Below are 20,109 nucleotides of genomic sequence, written 5' to 3' on the forward strand. Positions count from 1 at the left end.
TTTAAGGAAGCCAGCAGCTAACTGCCCCCCGGCGCTCTGGATTGGCCGAGACTGAGTTAGGTAAGTGGGAGAGCGGGCTCTGAGGGTTCGCTCTGGGTTTGGAAGTCGCACGGGACCTGAAACCCCTTTTATAGCAGCGTGGGCCACACACTGAGCGCTGTCGGGACTTTGCAGCTGGGTCCCGGAGGGAAAAGATCATGCAAATAAGAGGCGGAGGTCATTATGCAAATGAGAAGAGCCCCACCCACCTAGCAAGAGCGAGAGTCCCGGTCCAGATGCTCACATCTGGCGCCGGTCTAGCCTAAGTGGACACCTGCACAGCTGGCCTCAGAGAATCCAGAGAGGAGGGTGAGAGCGAAACCGGGGAGGCTGAGGAGCTGCGGAGCTGCGGAGGGAGGAAGTGGGGAGAGGCAGGGAGCAGAGCAGAGAGGCAAAGATTCCAAGAAAAAGACTTCTGATTCGGACGGGGTCCCTAAGCCAGAGACTGGACCGGTACTTGGGACTTAATCTTCCCATCCCGCGTGTCCGTGGACAGGTATTCACTAAGGGATAAGAGAGACTTGTGCCCTTTAAAAAAATGCCCTGTGGGTGTGGGTCCTTGGCAACACTTCAAAAAGCTTCACTCCAGAAGTGTGGGTGGACACAGCTCGCGCCAACTGTTGGCGGTGGGGGAGGCTGGTTCTGTGCTCCTCACGTTCCACCTCCCACCCCGCTGGTCGCAGGGTCAACATGCTCCGCGCAAGGCCAGAGGCACTGGTGCTCCTGGGAGTTTCGCTGACTCTACTCCTGGATCCAACGGGTAAGTACCAGGCGCTAGTTCCCTTGGGAGTTGGGGAAGGGATTGGGGCAGGCAAGAGGCTTCCTGAGGCTGGAAGATGGGGTGAGTCGCTCCGCGGCTCAGCAAGATGAGAAACTTCCCGACGCAGCCTAGAGGCCGCGCGAGTATCGCCACTTGGGTCGGGTTGGGGGCCCTCGGCTGGTTGGAGACGTAGATCGAGGCCATTGGGTCCCCCAGGGATCTCAGGGAAGCTAGCAATGAGCAGACCACTCTCTGACCCACAGGCGGCCAGGACTCACTCTCACTGACCTGGGAAGTGCAGCGCTATGACGGCTGGTTCAACAACCTGAGGCACCACGAGCGTGGCGCTGCGGGTGCGTCCTGCGGCCTGGGATGGGGAACCGCTAGTGGAAGACAGGGGTGCGGGAGACCCGGCGCGGAGAAGCCGGCGGGGCCGGCGCGGCCAGCTCCTATACATACCTGAGGACAGAAAGGGTCTCGTCAGTGGGAGTGGGGGATGGAGGGAGGCGTAGGTCGAGGTTCAAGGGCTTGTTGGGAAAGGCGTGCTCTCACAGAGCCGGCTCCTTGCTTCGCACAGGCTCCCGACTGCAGCGCCTTGTACCGGCCAACTACGCGGACGGCGTGTATCAGGCTCTCGGGGAGCCGCTGCTGCCCAACCCGCGCCGACTCAGCAACGCCGCCACGGGGGGCACAGCCGGGAGGCCGTCCGGCCGCAATCGCACGGTCCTGGGGGTCTTCTTCGGTGAGGGCAAAGTGGGAGAACAGTTCCGGTGAGGGTTGACCTGGCTCTTAGCTCAGAGCCTAGGGAGAGGGTCCCTGAGGCCGCTCTGCAAGTCCACAGGACACCGATCCAAGACTTTGAACCACGCCCCCCACCCCATCCCCTCAGGCCACACTTAGAGCCTTTCTTCGTCTTGGAGGGATTTGAGGGTGTTGACTAGCGGGTATTTGCTCTTCTAATCTTTCTCTTACCCCTTACTCCAAACCCAGGAGTCCACTAGCCTTCCCTGCAGGTCTTTGAAACTAGGTCCCCTGCCGCCCCTCTCCTCCCATTGTGAGGATTAACTTCTTTACCACCAAAGAGGGAGGGGGAGGCAGGATCTGTTAGGAAATGGGGACTGGCTCCAGGGAGCCCTTACATTTATTGTATTATTTTGATTCTCACCACGACGTGAGGGGGGTAGGCGAGGAAAGTACTACAGCCCCACTTTAAAGATTAGAAGAAAGTTTTAGAGCTGGTGGCGAGGAGCTTGAATTGGAACATCTGTCTTCAGGCTCCCTGGCGGTGGGGAATAGCGATTCTTACCAGATTACCAACCCGACGCCCGCAGGCTACCACTTGCTGTCGGACCTGGTGAGCGTGGAAAAGTCTGGCTGCCCAGCAGAGTTCCTCAACATCCACATCCCGCCCGGAGACCCCGTGTTCGACCGCGACCGGAGCGGGGACGTGGTCCTGCCCTTCCAGAGGAGTCGCTGGGACCCCGAGACCGGACGGAGCCCCAGCAACCCCCGGGACCTGGTGAGCGCGGCAGGCGGGGAGGAGGGGCTGGCGGGACCCGAAGCAGCAGCGGAGAGGCTCCCACCCCCCTCCACCCACGACACCCGCGGACCCTCACCCCTCCCGGACCCGCCTGGCCGCCCGACTCCCGGCTCAGCCTCCTTCCGTCCCCGCAGACCAACGAGGTGACCGGCTGGCTGGACGGCAGCGCCATCTATGGCTCCTCGCACTCCTGGAGCGACGAGCTGCGGAGTTTCTCCGGGGGGCAACTGGCGTCGGGGCCCGACCCCGCCTTCCCGCGGGCCGCGCAGGCCCCGCTGCTCATGTGGACACCGCCCGATCCCACCACGGGCCGCCGCGGGCCGCGGGGGCTGTACGGTGAGGCGGCGGGGGCCTGGCGAGGCGCGGGCGGGGGACGGCGAGGGGCGCCCCGCGGTCCAGCCCGCGCTCATCTCCTCCCTGCGTCCCCGCGGCGCGTGCAGCCTTCGGGGCCGAGCGAGGGAACCGCGAGCCCTTCCTGCAGGCGCTGGGTCTGCTCTGGTTCCGCTATCACAACCTGTGGGCGCAGAGGCTGGCCCACCAGCACCCGCTCTGGGGGGACGAGGAGCTGTTCCAGCACGCGCGCAAGAGGGTCATCGCTACCTACCAGGTGGGTCCCCCACGGCCTGGTCCCCGGGAGACTCCAGAGCCCTCGGTCCTGGACCACCTCGCCAGAAACCACTACCCCCCTCCCCAGAGAGCTACAGTCCAGGAAAAGCTCCTGAGGGTGATAAGCAGGCAAAGCGCTACTCACGCATGAGGTTTTCTAGTGATTATTATTTCGCAGCCTGCTCCCCACCCGCCTGCCCTGGTTGCTTGTGGGGAACAGGAACCTCCGCACCTCTCCTGTCTGAGAGTCTCTCCCGTGACTATCCCTGCCTGGTCCTCATCTCCCACTTAAGCCTTCCTTGAGCTCAGATCCCTCGTGGCCTGGCTGCTCCAGCGCTGGCCTCCCCTTTCCCCTCTCTTGACCCTCAGAACATCGCCATGTATGAGTGGCTGTCCAGCTTCCTGCAGCAAACACCTCCAAATTACACAGGTGAGGAACACTTGGGTTGAGGGGGTTTGGGGAGGGGAGTAATTAAGATCCATAGGACAAAGAAGACTGGTGGGTTCATGTGATGAGAGTATGTAAGGGTAAGGAGCCTGTTTTTCTTATTATCCCTGTGAACAGAGTATCGCCCTTTCCTGGACCCCAGCATCTCCCCGGAGTTCCTGGCTGCCTCTGAGCAGTTCTTCTCCACCATGGTGCCCCCTGGCGTCTACATGAGGTGAGGGAGAGTCTGGCTGAGCAGCACACTGGCAGAGGTGAAGATTCAGAGGCCTTGGGGCCCTGGGACCTTTCATACACCCCACACCCACAGTTTCATGGGGAAAGAGAAGCAGAATTTGGCCCCCTGAAACAGAACCCTGGGGTAGGAGTCCAGTCTTTTTTTTTTTTAGTTTTTATTCATTTTTAGGCTGCCCCACGCAGCATATGGGATCTTAATTCCCGGTCAGGGACTGAACTCGTGCCCCCTGCATTGGAAGGCAGAGTCTTAACCACTGGACCACCAGGGGAAACCCCAGGAGTCCAGTATTAACAGGGAGGTTTCCTCATTTCCTCCTAACAGCTGAACTTCAGTTGCTGAGAGCAGAATTTCTCCAGCAGCTGTGTCACTCTCTTCCCTCCTTCCCTTCCTACCCTGTATGGACAAAGAGCAACCTCTACCTTCAGTCCACACTGACTGCCAAATCCCTGCCACAGTCAAGGAAGTTCAGAGGACACCCCTTAGTACTCACCAAACGCCCTCTGAATGCCTCACCCCACATCAGCCCCACCCTAGCCTCTTCCTTGAATTCTCTTACCGCATCCTTGATTTCCCATTTCAGAAATGCCAGCTGTCATTTCCAGATGGTCCTGAACGAGGGTTTTGGCAGGTCCCCAGCTCTCAGAGTCTGCAACAGCTACTGGATTCGGGAGGTCAGCCTGGGGTCAGGAACAAGGGAAGGTGGGTCAAGGTCAGTCTCGTCACACAGGCTGGGAAAAGCAACAATTCCAGTTCATAGGTGTTTCTGCCTCAGGGTGGTGGGAGATGAAGGTAGAGTGATCAGAAAATTACCTGGGGACAGCAGCTCAATAGGGTCTAGGATTGGCCAAGGGCCCTTTGTCCTGGGGTGCTGTAGTGGTCCTGGGTGAGCAGGACCCCGCTCTGGGGAGGAGCCTGAGGACCTACCTTGAGTGTGCTGTTTCCTTCCAGAATCCCAATCTGAACAGTGCTCAGGCGGTGAATCAGCTGCTGCTGGGAATGGCCTCCCAGATCTCAGAGCTGGAGGACAGTACTGTGGTGGAAGATCTGAGGGGTAAGCACTGGAAGTAGAGGGGGTGAGGGCCCAGAGGCCTGTGAGCCTGGGGACCCTTCTAGGTTAGTCACCAGGAAGGCCTAGGGTACCTACAATGTAAGAACACACACACAGCAAATAGCCATTAGAAAAAATTAAGAGGAAAATAACTGTATTCTAAATTACCTCCATCTGAGTATGTGGGGGGTACCACAATCTCTGGCATTTAGGTCTCTAAAAGTTTTTGTCCAGCTCCATCTTGAGGTTAAGGAGGTGGGACGGGGAATTTGCTGACTAGAACCATCCTGAGTCTTAGGGGAAGAGTTTTGTCAGAAAAATTGCCCCTGGTCATACATGGTGACATTGACATGTGCTGGATATGGGTAATGCCAACATCCCAATTCAAGGCTGCTGGGTAAAGAAGGGTTAGGGGGACTGAGCCTAGAGCCAGGTCCTCTCTCCTCCTTAGATTACTGGCCTGGCCCTGGCAAGTTCTCTCGCACTGACTACGTGGCCAGCAGCATCCAACGTGGCCGAGACATGGGGCTGCCCAGCTATAGCCAAGCCCTGCAGGCCTTTGGGCTGAAGACCCCGAGGAACTGGAGTGACCTCAACCCCAAGGTGGACCCTCAGGTCAGAAATAGTGATGATAATAATGGCAACCAAGGCTTTCCTGAGGTGATACTAAGTCCTTTACATGTGTAACACATTTAATCTGTGTGAAGAACATTATAGAGTAGACACCATCATTGTCCCCATTTTACCGACGACATAATTGTTAAGTCCATCTCAGAGGTAGGATTCAAATTTAGGCATCTGATTCCAGAGTATCCTCACCGCTACTCTGTACCATTTCTGTAGAGTGGCCCCTGGATGGGGAGCCATTGTCCTATCCCTTCAGGGTTTCGCCCCATGAGATGGGTGACCCTGAAGCTGCTGGTCACTGGAGACAGGCAGTCTGGGTGGTGATACACTGGTCCTCCCACCAGACTTGTCACCACCTGAGGGGGCTGCCTAGAAAGAGCAGACTCCCTCAGGGCTGAGCAGCAAGCCAGGCTGTGGTTGGGGTCCCATGTTTGAGGGATGGGGCAGTAGTGGCCGCCCTCCCAACACAAAACCACACACGTATGCTCACACACTCCTCACCTCCTGTGGTGCCCCAGGTGCTGGAGGCCACGGCGGCCCTGTACAACCAGGACCTGTCCCGGCTGGAGCTACTCCCCGGGGGGCTCCTGGAGAGCCACGGGGACCCTGGACCCCTCTTGAGCACCATCGTCCTTGATCAGTTTGTGCGACTGCGGGATGGTGACCGCTACTGGTTTGAGAACACCAAGAATGGGTAAGGCCTGCCTGGCTCCTGCCTCAGACTGTACCTCAGCCTGGGTCCCAGTCCCTCTGCCTGTGAATGGCCCCCATGGGCCCTTGACTCCCATCTGGCCCACCACTCCCTCCCCAACCCTTCTGGGTCTATTTTTCTCATCTGGGTCCCCAGGCCTGAGTTTGCTGGAAACCTGTGATCCCTTCTCATCCCAAACAATTTCCGGCTTTCCCCAACTTAGGCTCTTCTCTCCAGAGGAAATTGCAGAAATTAGAAGCACCACTCTTCGGGACGTGCTAGTGAATGTCACCAATGTGGATCCTGACACCCTGCAGCCCAATGTCTTTATTTGGCAGAACGGTGGGTAGCCTGGGAGAGCACAAACAATGGTGGCAGAGAAGGGGCAGAGGTTGTCTGTGGGGGGTCACTTGGTGCTGTCTCAGGGGCTAGGCACCAGGCAGGTCCCTCTGTGTTGGTCTGGGAGGCCTGCATTAGGTACCTCCCCCAGTAGAGACTAGACTGGTTTGCAGGCTGCACCTTGTGGTCGGGTTCGGGTGGATGCTGAGAAATGGGATGTGGAAGAGGAATTTTTGAGGGGAACAAGTTCCAGGGAGGTGGGTCTGGGAGGGAGCGCCACCTGGCCCTTTACAGGAGAAGAGGGGAAGGATGCCTGGCCAAGGAGTGGGATGCTCAGGCCTTGAGACCTTCTGTGCCTTTCCCTCAGGTGCACCTTGCCCTCAGCCCCAACAGCTCACAATCAAAGACCTGCCCCCCTGTGTGCCCCTGACCGAGATTCATTACTTTGAGGACAGTGGTCCTGGTTTTGGCATCACCATCGTGGCTTTGTGCTGTCTTCCACTAGGTAAGCCCTTCAGCCACCTCGCCCATGTCTCTTCTCTCAGTTCCCCTCTTCTCCACGGACTGTCCCCACCCCTTGTTACTGACTGACCTGTAGGATTCAGTCCTAAGTTCATTTGAAGCCAGCCTCAGAGGGCCTTAGGAAGGGAGGTGCAGCAGCCAGGGCCTTAGTGAACCCACAGGTGAGGGGCTCCTCTCCCCACTGGCTCCTTCTGACCCCCTTCAGTGAGCCTGCTTATCTCTGGGGTGGTGGCCTATTTCCGGGGCCGAGACCGCAAGAAGCTCCAAAGGAAAGGCAAAGAGAGTGTGAAGAAGGAACCAGCCAGTGATGGAGTGTCAGGTGAGATGGGGCCAAGGGGAGGGAAGGGGGAAGAGAACCAAAGGTGTGGGGTGCTGTGAAAGAACCAGCTTACAGATGTGGCGAGAAAGCCAGGCTTCGGGGTGCCGGCTCAGACTGGAACTGGTCTGAGGGCCGGGGCCTGGGGAGCTCTGCTGAAATGCTCTGCCCTGCCTGTCGTCCCTTCCCTAGCGATGGAGTGGCTGGGCCCCCGGGAGAGGGGCTATCCAGTCACCATCCAGCTGCTCCCAGACCGGCGGCTGCAGGTTGTGGACCGGCGGCTCTCTGTGCTCCGTACCATCCAGCTGCAGCCTCCACAACAAGTCAACCTCATCCTGTCCAGCAGCCGTGGGTGCCGCACCCTGCTACTCAAGATCCCCAAGGAGTATGATCTGGTATGTCCCAGCCAGCCTCCTCAGCTTGGGCTGCCCTCTCGCATTTCCCTTCTCACGGCGAGTCCTCTCAGGTCCTCCCGTCCTCAGCTGCAGGGCTCCTCTGTGAGGGCTGACACTGGGAGGAGGTACTGCTTTCCAAGGTCCCCACTCAACTCTCCCTCTGACCCCCTTGGGCCACTCACCTGGCCCTAGCCGGGTTGGAATGGGGGGCCTTTTAGTTTCCTTCCCCCAACCCAAGGACCTCTGAGGGGGGCTGAGCCAGAAGCTCAAGCATTGGCACGGCCTTCCTCCTGCCAGGTGCTGCTGTTTAACTCCCAGGAGGAGCGGGGCGCCTTCGTGCAGCATCTGCAGGGCTTCTGTGAGAACTGGGCTCTGAGCCTGGACGTGGCTGAGATGAGCGAGCATGAGCTGTTCAGAAAAGCTGTGACCAAAGAGCAGCGGGAACGCATCCTGGAGGTTTTCTTCAGACACCTTTTTGCCCAGGTGCTGTGACCAGGTCTTTTGGAGGCAGAAGGGGCCCAGGGGTCCTCATAACAGGTTTTGCTACTCACGAGGGCATCACCTTAGGCAAATTATATCATCTCTGCTCTGTTTTCAGTTTCCTCATCTATAGAAGAGTGATTAAAATAGGATCCATCCCCTTGGGTTATGAGGATTCAGGGAGATAGTCTACATTTGTGGTCTTCAAAGTGTGCTCCCTGGACCAACAGTAACAGCCCCGTCTGGGAATTCATTAGAAATTCAAGTCCTCAGGCCCTTCCCCCAGACCTAGGAAATCAGGAACTCTGAAGCTGGAACCCACAAGCCCTCCAGAGGATTCTGATTCACTCTAAAATTTGATAAACACTATTCTATGTACAATATTTAGCCCAAGTGCTTGGTCCATAATTGCATTTAATGTATGGAAGTTACATATATGGGCTTCCTTGGTGGCTCAACGGTAAAGAATCTACCTGCCAATGCCGGAGACGCAGGTTCGATCCCTGGGTCAGGAAAATCCCCTGGAGAAGGAAATGACAACCCACTCCAGTATTCTTGCCTGGGAAATCCCATGGACAGAGGAGCCTGGTGGGCTACATAGTCCATGGGGTCGCAAAAGAGTTAAACATGACTTAGCCACTAAACAACAATAAGTTACATGTATGTGACTTTTAAAATAAGGCACATGGCAACCCTGCCTGAACTGACAAAAGAGCATATCTTTAGCCCCTTCCTGCCTATCCACTCATGTCTGCTGCAGTTTCTGTCCCCGGTGTAGGCTCCTTCACTTTGCATTCCCAAACACTGTCCCTCCTTGCTCCCACCCCATCCCCTGCTACAGTCTCCCCTCTGCAGGAGAGCAGAAGCCCAAGTCAGAAGTTTGTCTAATGACCATGAGCGATCACCAGGTCTCACCTTTCTGATCCAGACTTCGGGAGGTGAGAAGGGTCACTGAACTGCTTCCAGCCCGGGCCTCAACTCTTCCTCTCCCTCCCTCTGCCGCTGTCCAAGTACAGGTGCTAGACATCAACCAGGTGGATGCAGGGACCCTGCCCCTGGACTCATCACAGAAGGTGCGGGAGGCCCTGATGTGTGAGCTGAGCCGGGCCGAGTTTGCTGAGTCCCTGGGCCTCAAGCCCCAGGACATGTTTGTGGAGTCCATGTTTTCTCTGGCCGACAAAGACGGCAATGGCTACCTGTCCTTCCGGGAGTTCCTGGATGTCCTGGTGGTCTTCATGAAAGGTGAGGGGATGGTGGACCATCCCAGGCGCCAGGTGTCTTTCAGCAGAGAGGTGACAGGGATCCCCCTGTCTCTTCCCAGGCTCCCCGGAGGATAAGTCCCACCTGATGTTCACCATGTATGACCTTGACGGCAATGGCTTCCTCTCCAAGGACGAGTTCTTCACCATGATGCGGTATGCAGTGGGCCCTTCCAGTCCTGAGATGTCCTGGTATTTTAAATAGGAAAACAGGTCAGGTCAGAGGAGGGTAGGTGAGGAGGTTATGTGGCCATCTGCATTGAGAGGTGGCCTAGATACTGCATTCTAGACGCCCAGAGCATCCAGCTTCAAAGTTTATCTGGCCAGGCCCCTGCCCCCAGAAGGGTCTGTTTCTTCAGTCAACACCAGCCCGAAAATTCTCCCAAGTGAAAAAACACAAGCAACATGAAGATGACCAGTAACAAAGCCAACCAACGTCTTTGGGATGCTGTCAGGTCCTTTGCTAACTCTTCTTTTTAAAAATTTTTTTCTTATTTTGGTTGTGCTGGGTTTCATTGCTATAGGTGGGCTTTCTCTAGTTGCGGTGAGCAGGGGCTATACTCTTGTAGTGGAGTTCAGGCTCTAGACAAATGGGCTGCTGGTTTTAGTTGCCCCAAGTCCTGTGGGGCCTTCCCAGACCAGGGATTGAACCTGTGTCCCCTGCATTGGCAGGCGGATTCTTATCCACTGGACCACCAGGAAAGTCAGGTCTTGGTTGACTCTTCTAAGGCTGTGCTTTACACAATGAGATCATGAATCCTGGAGGACAGATGCCCTTGGTCACTGCCGATATTAATCACCAGGACAGGCAGAAGGAGAAAAACAGAATGTTGTTCTATATTTCAACCCTTCTCTCTTCCTGCTTCTTAAGCCATTTCTGGTTGTGGTTGTGGTGTGCCAATAAAGACCAGTTTTGGGCTCACAGATGTCTTATTCCTGAAGACAGTGCTCCAGTAACACAGCTTCCTGAAGCTCTACAAGGACAGGGTTCATATCTCATCCACCTCTTCCACACTGTGATTGGCACACAGCAGGCATTTGATGCACAGGCAACTGATCAGATGAGCCAAATGAGCAAATGAATAAACAGAATGCACAAAACAGCTCAGATCCTTTTAACTTTTCTATCCCTGCAAACCTTACTCATTGCTTTCAGTGATCCCCTTCACTGCCACCTCTTTTGCAACTGGATGTGGGCTTCTGAAAGGGCTAGGGTGAAGCGGGTTGCAGTTGTCCCTCGCTGGGTGTGCTGCTGCAGGACCCTCTGGGAGAGCGTTTCTGCCCCTGCGGGCTAAGCTCCCAACCTCCTCATCCTATACTCAGCATGGTTCTGGCTCAGTCTCACGCTGAGCAAGTGGGATGATGTATTTTTAAAAAATGTGATGGCAGTTGTTTGCCGTGCCATGCAGGCAAAGCTCTTTTTCTGTTGGACTCAACACAAATGTGTGTGTGTTTGCTTTTGTCCTAAAGCACACCTAAGAAAAAAGTATGGCCACTGTAGGTGCTGTCACACTGGGCGTAGAGACACTTCTGCCTGCGTCCCGGGGTGTTGGTACAAGGAAGCAGAAGCCATTGTGGCTACATTTCCTCCCCCAACTCCCGACTGTCTGTGCCCCTACTCGACCATGAACGGGGTGCCCGGCAGGGGAGTGGAAGGTATCAACATGAGAGAGCCTGCCACTCGAGTGGGCCGTGGTACACCTGGACATGTCCCTACACTCAGTGGACATTTATCCCAGCTGTAGATGCCTCCTGTTTGAGGGCTGCTTTCTCTAACTGGTCAAGGTCACTTTCAATTTTGTTCTGCCTTTCGGGCCCTGGCCACCCCACCCAGCTTAGCGTCAGCAGCAAGCTGGATGAACACCTTCTTGGTGCCATTTCCTGGGTCACTGGTAACCACACTAGATAGTCTGGGGCCCGCCCCACCCGGCACCTGCCTGAACCCGACCTGGCCAGGTGACAGGCTGCTTTCTTCTCGGGTTCCCCTCACCCCCGACCCAGGTCCTTCATCGAGATCTCCAACAACTGCCTGACCAAGGCCCAGCTGGCTGAGGTGGTGGAGTCCATGTTCCGGGAGTCAGGCTTCCAGGACAAGCAGGAGCTGACGTGGGAGGACTTCCATTTCATGCTGCGGGACCACGACAGCGAGCTCCGCCGAACGCAGCTGTGCGTCAGAGGTGGAGGAGGAGGTGTGTGAGTCTGGAAGGTGTCAGGGATGAGCGCATCTTCAAAATGCAAGTTCCTGATGCATAGCACTCAGGTCTTACTTCTCTCTTAGTCCTTGGTGCCTAGTACAGAGTCAGGCATGTGTAATCATGGGTGTCACCTACAGTTGTGCAATTTGTACACAAAGGTGCCCACGGAGGGGTCAGGGCAGGCAGAAATCTAGCCTACATGCTGCACACCAACCATGCACATTGATCTGGGGTGAGCCTGGCCAGAGGATGGGCCCCCATTTTCTCTATACAAAGGATCTGCAGGGATGCATCCACTGGGAGGGGGACCCTTTTCCTAATTGCACGAAGTTGCCACATTGTCTAGCAGCAGCGACCCTGTGTGAGTGCTCGGTGTGGGCAGTGAGGGGAGCAAGGCTGGAGAGGATATGGGGATATGACCAAGTCACTGCCCTGCAGCCGTCCTAGGATGGTCACCTCCCCACACTCTTGGGGAAGCCTGTCCAGCTTCTTGTTCTCCTCTCCAGGTGTTGGAGACATTTTTAAACCAAACATCAGCTCTCGAGTGTCATTCATCACTCGGACTTCTGGGGAATGGTGAGCGGGAATGGGGCATGGGGAGGTTTCCTGACTGGGTCTCCTGCAGAGAAATGAAGCAAGTAGGGCTGGTGAGATCAGCCCCTGGGCGAGACATTTGCCCTCTGAAAGTAGCTCTTAACGCACGGTTGTTCCGAGTCTGTATTCTGGCTGTCTCACACACATACCCACATACCCACTACTGTTCAGGAGCCTGGCTCTCTCTCTGCCCCTCCAGGACACAATCATCACACAGAACAGATGACCTGACCATATCCATTCCTTCGGTCCTGCCTTCTGCCAGACTCCTCTCTAATCAGTTTTATGGGCAGGTTCTGTGGACAGAAATGAATCCCAGGATCTACCCCTTCCCAGCCCACCCCCAACCCTGACCTGGCAGTTCTTTTCCTGCCTGCAAAGACAAGGGGAGCATGAGCCCCACTTTTCTTTCCTCAGTTCTTGCCCTCAGGGAGTGGAGCTCCCTGCCTCGAAAGCCCCGGAGTTGGGAGGCCCTGGACTGAAGAAGAGGTTTGGCAAAAAGTGAGTGTTTTCCAGACCCTTGATCCACGGAGACACGGGGAGAAGTCTTGGAGTCTCAGTCTGCTCACCTCCACCCACAAGAGCCTGTCCTGAGACTCATTCCACATGTCCCTGACCTGGCTGGCAGGCTGTTGAGTTGAATGACTCTTCAACCTCTTCCAACTTCTGCACCCTACTCTTCAGGCCAGGGGCCTGGCACTCGATGCAACACCAAGATGGCAGGGAGGGGTCCCCTGGCTCCTGCCTGCTTTGGGCGAAGCAGTGAGGCCTGGGTAGGGAGCAGGAAGAGGGACGGACAGGACAGATAGGAGGAAGTAGAGATGGAGTAGCAGGGAGACAGAAGAGTGGGTGCACAGGGCAGATCAAGATGAGTGGTAACGGCTTGGGAGAGTGGGAGTCACCCCCCCCCCCGCAAAAGCTTTTTCTTTCATCTATTGTGGCCCATCCTGACTGCTGCCAGAGCACCAGGTCTCCTTCATAGGGTGGCACTTAGGGGATGCCAGGGTGCCCTGACCTTAGGCCACCTGCCTCCCATTGTTGCAGGGCAGGGGTGCCCCCTCCCCGGCTGTACACAGAGGCGTTGCAGGAGAAGATGCAGCGGGGCTTCCTGGCTCAGAAGCTGCAGCAGTACAAGCGCTTCGTGGAGAACTACCGGCGGCACATCGTGTGCGTGGCTGTCTTCTCAGCCATCTGTGCCGGACTGTTTGTGGAGCGTGCTTACTGTAAGAGTTTCAAGTTGCAGGAGGGGAGGTTTGAGAGCCTTCTGGTTGTTCTTCTTGAACCTCAGCATCTGGCCTGGGGGGCCCAGGTGTTCTGACTCAGGCCTCTGTGCTGTGCTGATCCACCCCAACTCTACCCCCAGACTACGCCTTTGCCTCGCCACCCTCGGGCATTGCACAGACCACCTTTGTGGGCATCATCCTGTCGCGGGGCACGGCAGCCAGTGTCTCCTTCATGTTCTCCTACATCCTGCTCACCATGTGCCGCAACCTCATCACCTTCCTGAGAGAGACCTTCCTCAACCGCTATGTGCCCTTTGACGCCGCTGTGGACTTCCATCGCTGGATCGCCATGGCTGCTGTGGTCCTGGCCAGTATGTGGCACCTGGGCATGCTCGCCATGGCTGCAGGTCCCTGGGTCTAGCTGTGGGGGAGATAGAGGGGAGACTGGAGCTACTTGTACTTCCTTCTCTCCTCCCCATGCCTCCTCTCTCCTCGGGGCTGGAGTTAGGGTTGGCCCTGGGAGGCATCGATAATGGGATCTGTCTCTTTCAGTTTTGCACAGCGCTGGCCACGTGGTGAATGTCTACATCTTCTCAGTGAGCCCCCTCAGTCTGCTGGCCTGCATCTTTCCCAGCGTCTTTGTGAATGATGGGTCAGTTCTGGGGAGGGCCCCCCTTGGGAATTCTGGGGCAGACCTAAGGGTACAACAGAAAAGAGTTGGCCTTAGACTCTCCACTCTCTCACTGAGTGAGGGTGAGAAGTTAGCATCCTGAGGAAGCCGAGAGATGACTTCAAGAAGAAAGTTGGCCATGACTGGCCAGGAAAGGACTTTGGGAGATGAAGTTGGATACTCTTTCCCATGTGTACCTGACACACAGGTTGCTTTCTCAGCCTGCCATCCATTCACTGGCAAACATTTATGGAACATGTCTATGTGTCCATCCCGGAGCCAGAGAGTAAGAATGCCAAGATACATGCAATCGTTCAACAAATATTTCTTGAGCACTGACTCTGTGCCTGGCGTTGTTTGAGCATAGTGATAGAGCATAGAGGTAAGCTCCCTGCCCTCATGGAGCTTACAGAATATGAACCAGGCACTCGAGAAAGCAAAGATTAGCTGCAGTAGGAGAATTCAAGATTACACAGGAAGAAGAACTGCTTTGAGATCAGAGAGTAGAAGATAGGAGGCTGGGGCCCATGTTCTTTGGAAGGATCCCTGGTCATCTGGGTAGAAGCCCAGGAACCTCTGTATTCAAGGCCATCAGGAACAGAGTCACATTGCAACAGTGGTGGAGCTCTTCCTGCCCCAGCCTGAGGTTCTGGGTGTCTTTGCCCTACAGGTCCAAGCTTCCCCAGAAGTTCTACTGGTGGTTCTTCCAGACAGTCCCAGGTAAAGAGCAGATGGTATGTGGAGTCTGGGGGTTCTGTCTGAGGACTTCTGATTTTGTCCTCATCTTCCCATGAATACACACTTGTCTATAGTGCTGACAGTTTCCCTTTGCAGGCACCAGGACAAGCCTTAGTTCCAGCTTCTTTGGTTAAGCTGTTCTGGGAGCCAGGGAGGAATGAAGGAGGCCAAGGAAGGAGGGCAGAATGGGGACATGCTTTCTGCTATTCTCAGCCCAGGCAGAGGCCCTGAGACCAGGACTGTCTGACCCTGTCCCCGCTGCCCCCAGGTATGACAGGGGTGCTCCTGCTCCTGGTTCTTGCCATCATGTACGTCTTTGCTTCCCACCACTTCCGACGCCGCAGCTTCCGGGGCTTCTGGTTGACCCACCACCTCTACATCCTGCTCTACGTGCTGGTGAGGGACTTCTCTGGGCAGGGCCAGGCCACAGGGCAGAGATTAGCATCATGATGTGGGGAGGGAACAGGCTGAATTGGACTCAAGAGCTTAGACTGAGGCCCTGAGATCTGAGGCCACAGTCTGTGGAGCTGTGCCAGCCCCACGCACTCAGCCCAGGCCCAGGGCCCGGGCAGGAAGCATCTGGGTAAGGTGGGTGCAGAAAGGGGGCTGGCCGGCTGGGCCTGAGCTGTACCAACTGGCCATGTCTCCAGCTCATCATCCACGGCAGCTTTGCCCTGATCCAGCTGCCCCGTTTCCACATCTACTTCCTGGTCCCAGCACTTATCTACATGGGGGACAAGCTGGTGAGCCTGAGCCGGAAGAAGGTGGAGATCGGCGTGGTGAAGGCGCAGCTGCTGCCTTCAGGTACCAAGCTGGTCTGACCTCGGGTGGGTAGCACGGGAGGTCAACTCCTGGGATGTGGAGAGACAGCTCCCCAGGCCTCCTCACTCCATTGTTATTTCTGAGACCCTCTGGGGAGCCCTACGGCTTTCCTGATGGAACTGCAGCCCCCCTGGACTTATTAGTTTCCAGGACTTGCACACAATGAGAGGTGACTATGAGAAGAGCCAGCTGACAGGCGTTCAGAGGGGTTTAAGGATGAGAAAGACCAGTCCGTGTGTGGCCTGGAAGCAGGGCAGGGAATGGAACATCCCTCTCCCATTCCTTCACTCAGAAAAACCCCTCTCCAGAGACAGACAAGTGGCCCAGACCATGAGAGTCTGTTGAGATTCAGTACTGGCCAGAGTGAGGATTCACATCACCATAGAGGGTGGTGGAAGATATTTAAGGGTTGTGGGGCTGGCTGACCCTCAGAACTCATATAGTAAGAAAGTTAACCTTGTTCAACTTGATATCAATCAAGATTACTTAAGAGCAAAGTCTCAGCATGGTCTTCGCATGCCTTTTGCACCTTCCAGTACTTGCAAATCCCCTTTTTCCACAAAGAAAGAACAAGCCTGAGGCTCACCTATGGTCAGGCAACAAACAGGATCCTGCTAAAATGTGATAAAATGTGGTACTTTCTATTTAGAGCACATAACACTTAGACATGTAGGGTGGTGGTTAAGAGCTTGGCCTCTAGAGCTAGACAGAGGACATGGCACTGGTTTTCCACATGCCTCAGTGACCTAAATGTTCTTCTCAAGGTAAACTGAGTTGAAAAAATAAGTCAATTTAAAGAAAAACATCAGATAAATGATAATGCGGGAGGATGAGCACATAAGTCCCACCACAAAGGTAATGTTCACACGGTGGAAATTTGGTAAACACTGAGGTGGTACCTGGGGAGCCTGAGGTCCCCTGACCTAGTACACTGGTATCCAGGACAGTGGTGTCAGCCTGGGCCCTTAGTGGGAGGAAGCAGCAAAGAGGAGGGGAGGGGCTGGAACAGGGGAGCAGAGAAGCCCAGCTCTTCAGTTACCCAGGAAACAGAGAAAAGGGTCCTCCAACCCCCAACCCAGAAGCCCTACTAGCTCAGATCATGTGACTGCTCCCAGTGCCTGAGGTGTGTGGTGAGGACAGGGCACCTGCTGGTTCTCAGGTCCCAGGAACAAGCCCTCTGATCCCTGTCCCTCCCTGCCCATGACCCTCAGGAGTGACCCACCTGGAGTTCCAGCGGCCCCAAGGCTTTGAGTACAAGTCAGGACAGTGGGTGCGGATTGCCTGCCTGGCTCTGGGGACCAACGAGTACCACCCCTTCACGCTGACGTCAGCGCCCCACGAGGAGACGCTTAGCCTGCACATCCGGGCAGTGGGGCCCTGGACCACCCGCCTCAGGGAGATCTACTCACTTCCGACGGGTGACAGCTGTGCCAAATATCCAAAGGTGCCTATCATTGAGGCCACTTTTGGGGGCTCTAGCATTGACAGAAGGTCCCCACTCTTCCTGACCCCAAGACAAGATGCTTCATCTTCCCCAAAGCCAGACTGGGAGAGGGTTGGGGTGCCTCAGAGAGACGGGTTCTCCCTGTCCCTCTTCCCCCACATATCTAACCTCAGAGCTGGGGAAGGGCCAGGCTCATCTCATCTTCCTCTTCTGTTGGCAGCTGTACCTCGATGGGCCATTTGGAGAGGGCCATCAGGAGTGGCATAAGTTTGAGGTGTCAGTGCTGGTGGGAGGGGGCATTGGGGTCACACCCTTTGCCTCCATCCTCAAAGACCTGGTCTTCAAGTCATCCTTGGGGAGCCAAATGCTCTGTAAAAAGGTGAGTGTTTACTCTCTTCCATTCTTCAAAGAAATAGGGACAGACAGCCTGATTGTGTCCCCACATCACAGCAAAGCAGTATGATAAAAAGCCCATGGTTCCTAGGCAATTTGATCTGCTGGGGCCACTCACACCCAGTTGTCCAGGTGCCAAACATTTGAGGGAAGATAGGAGGTATAATCAGAAGGGCCTCTGCTGGGGTCTGTGGCTAGAAGCCTCGATCGGGCTGGTGGGTCCTGCCAGAGGTTTGGTGACTGTGGGTGGTCTAGGGCTTCCCCCTTCTCAGGTAAAAGCCTCTGGGGTGGGGGAACCTTAAGCTAAGCTGAGTCAGAGATCTACTTATGTGTCCCCAGATCTACTTCATCTGGGTGACGCGGACCCAGCGGCAGTTTGAGTGGCTGGCTGACATTATCCGGGAGGTGGAGGAGAATGACTGCCAGGATCTGGTGTCCGTGCACATCTACATCACTCAGCTGGCTGAGAAGTTCGACCTCAGAACCACCATGCTGGTGCGTCAGGGCCAACCAAGGAGTGGCTCTGTGGGTGTGTGGGTGGGCAGGGCAAACCAGGATGGCCAAGGCGCTGGCTGTGACCTTCCTCCTCTGCTCCCTCCCCCAGTACATCTGTGAGCGGCACTTCCAGAAGGTGCTGAACCGGAGTCTGTTCACGGGCTTGCGCTCCATCACCCACTTTGGCCGCCCTCCCTTTGAACGCTTCTTCAGTTCTCTGCAGGAGGTCCACCCAAAGGTCAGTCCCACCCCCAACCATCCTTCCCCTGCCAGGACTTCCTGGCCCTTGAAGAGCCTGCAGCTGTGTCCTGAGCAGAGGATCTCAGGATGGGGTCCAGGGTTGAAGGAGGGCTTTAAACCCCACCCCTGCCTCCCCAGTTCAAGCCTCCTCCTCCTCAGGGCCTGGGGTGAATGCCCTGGTCACTCCAGTCAGGCTTGGGAAGCAGCTCCTGGGGAGTGAGCATCTCAAGGCCACAGGCCTCTCCTCTGCAACCACTGGCCCCTCCCCACCAACACTTGATAGGTGCGGAAGATCGGGGTGTTCAGCTGCGGCCCTCCAGGAATGACCAAGAATGTAGAGAAGGCCTGTCAGCTCATCAACCAGCAGGACCAGGCCCACTTCGTGCACCACTATGAGAACTTCTGAGCCCACCTTCCCTGGTTCCCGGTCCCTCCATGGACCAGCCCTGCCAACAGTTTCTGTTAGAATTCACCTCAGGCTTCAGCCAGAGAGCTGGAAGGACCTCTCCCTCATTGCCCCATCTGTCCCAGTCTCTGAGAGGTTAGCAGAGACACTCGCAGCTCACACCCCAGCAGGCTGTGGCAGATAAAGTGGGGAGGGGACAGTCTCCGCCTTGTGATAACTGAGGTGAAGAGACAACCGCGTTTTTCTCTGCTAGATCCCCATGTCTTTTTCCCTGCCACAAAATCAGTGTATCGTGTTGGTGTTTTCTTGGCCTAGGCATTTGAGGGAGAATGGGGTGGGGGTACCTGGTGTGAAGAGAGGGCTCAAGGGAAAATCTCCTCAGAGCCCAGCTTAGAAGCTTCAGCGTTAAACCTGGTAGCCCAACTGTCTCAGCTCAGTCTCTGAGGGCTTTTCCCTCCAGCTCTACCCCAAAGCCCTTCCTGCTCCTAGAGGATCAGGAACGCTGAGGAACCACCAGTGACGCCCGCTGCCCTCACCTCTTGGCAGACCCATCTCTTCCTGCTGGAGCAGCCCCTCAGCTCCGGTACCACAGGAGCCCAGCCTCTCTGCTCATCATCCAGAGTCCCCTCTTGGCTCCCCACCTCCACAGGAGTTGAATGACTAGCTGTGTCAGTTTGCCCAGGACTCTCCCAGTCTTAGCACTGAAAGTCTCTTGTCCTAGGAAACCCCTCAGTTCCAGGCAAATCAGGACAGTCGGTCACCTTCTACAGGAGCCAACCTGGGACATCCCCTCCATACTCTTTAAGACCCTTCCTTTTCCTTCTTCAACTGGCTCCTTCCTCAAAAGCTAAGTTTTAATTAAAAAAAAATTTTTTTAGTATAATTTAAATATAGTAAAGTGCACAAATCTTAAAGCTACCATGTACAACACATGTTACTACCACTACCCAGATGAAGATCTAGGACATTTCCATCACCCCAGAAACTTCCCTTGTACCCCTGTCAGTCTACCACCCCCAAACCTTAGTAGCAACCACTGATGTGAATTATTTTATCACCGCAGATTCGTTTGTTCATATTGAATGCATTCTTTTGAAACTGGCTTCTTTCACTCAACACAATGTCTCTGTGATTCACCCATGTTATTGTGCATATCAGTAGTTTGTTCGTTTTTCATACTGTGTCAAGCTCCATTGTAGAGATGTACCACAGTTAGTTTATGGAGTCTTTTGTCCATAGATATTTAGATTGTTTCTAGTTTCTGATAATTATGAATAAAACTACTATGAACTTTCTTATGACTTATTGTTTGGTGTACATAATGCACTCATTCCTAAGAGGATATGTATCTCCGAGTGGAATTGCTGGGTCATAGAGTCCTCCAGCCAGTGGGACCTGTGGCAGGGAGAGTTTCAGGCCATCTCCACATTCCCGCCCCAGGCTTCTCTCCCCATTGGTTCTATTCTACCTCTTCTGACAGGTCAAATGCTTGAGCCCCCTACTCTCTGTACTGAAAGGATCTCTGAGAGAACTGGAAGGGCACCAGATCAGGGGCCAAGATACCTGGACACTACTGCTGACTCT

General features: G+C 55.3%; 1 protein-coding gene across 1 annotated transcript; it reads left to right on the forward strand.

Annotated features, from left to right (window-relative positions):
- Positions 1-293: 293 nt before the first annotated feature.
- Positions 294-19,819, forward strand: DUOX2 (dual oxidase 2). The gene is made up of 34 exons (XM_081505863.1): positions 294-348; positions 723-799; positions 1,063-1,152; positions 1,377-1,541; positions 2,131-2,318; positions 2,474-2,675; positions 2,780-2,946; positions 3,315-3,375; positions 3,511-3,607; positions 4,209-4,299; positions 4,577-4,679; positions 5,128-5,291; positions 5,822-5,997; positions 6,218-6,336; positions 6,701-6,838; positions 7,061-7,174; positions 7,364-7,566; positions 7,864-8,049; positions 9,063-9,288; positions 9,368-9,461; positions 11,307-11,494; positions 12,007-12,076; positions 12,512-12,595; positions 13,139-13,317; positions 13,458-13,688; positions 13,870-13,969; positions 14,658-14,707; positions 14,994-15,121; positions 15,376-15,529; positions 16,759-16,991; positions 17,212-17,370; positions 17,724-17,879; positions 17,989-18,117; positions 18,403-19,819. The coding sequence occupies exons 2-34, from the start codon at positions 730-732 to the stop codon at positions 18,523-18,525; spliced, it is 4,638 nt and encodes a 1,545-aa protein (XP_081361989.1). The 5' UTR covers positions 294-348; positions 723-729; the 3' UTR covers positions 18,526-19,819.
- The last annotated feature ends 290 nt before the right edge of the window (positions 19,820-20,109 follow it).

This window comes from Giraffa tippelskirchi, chromosome 7 (assembly GCF_054371585.1).
Source record: "Giraffa tippelskirchi isolate mGirTip1 chromosome 7, T2T-mGirTip1v1.2.pri, whole genome shotgun sequence".
Lineage (NCBI taxonomy): Eukaryota > Metazoa > Chordata > Mammalia > Artiodactyla > Giraffidae > Giraffa > Giraffa tippelskirchi.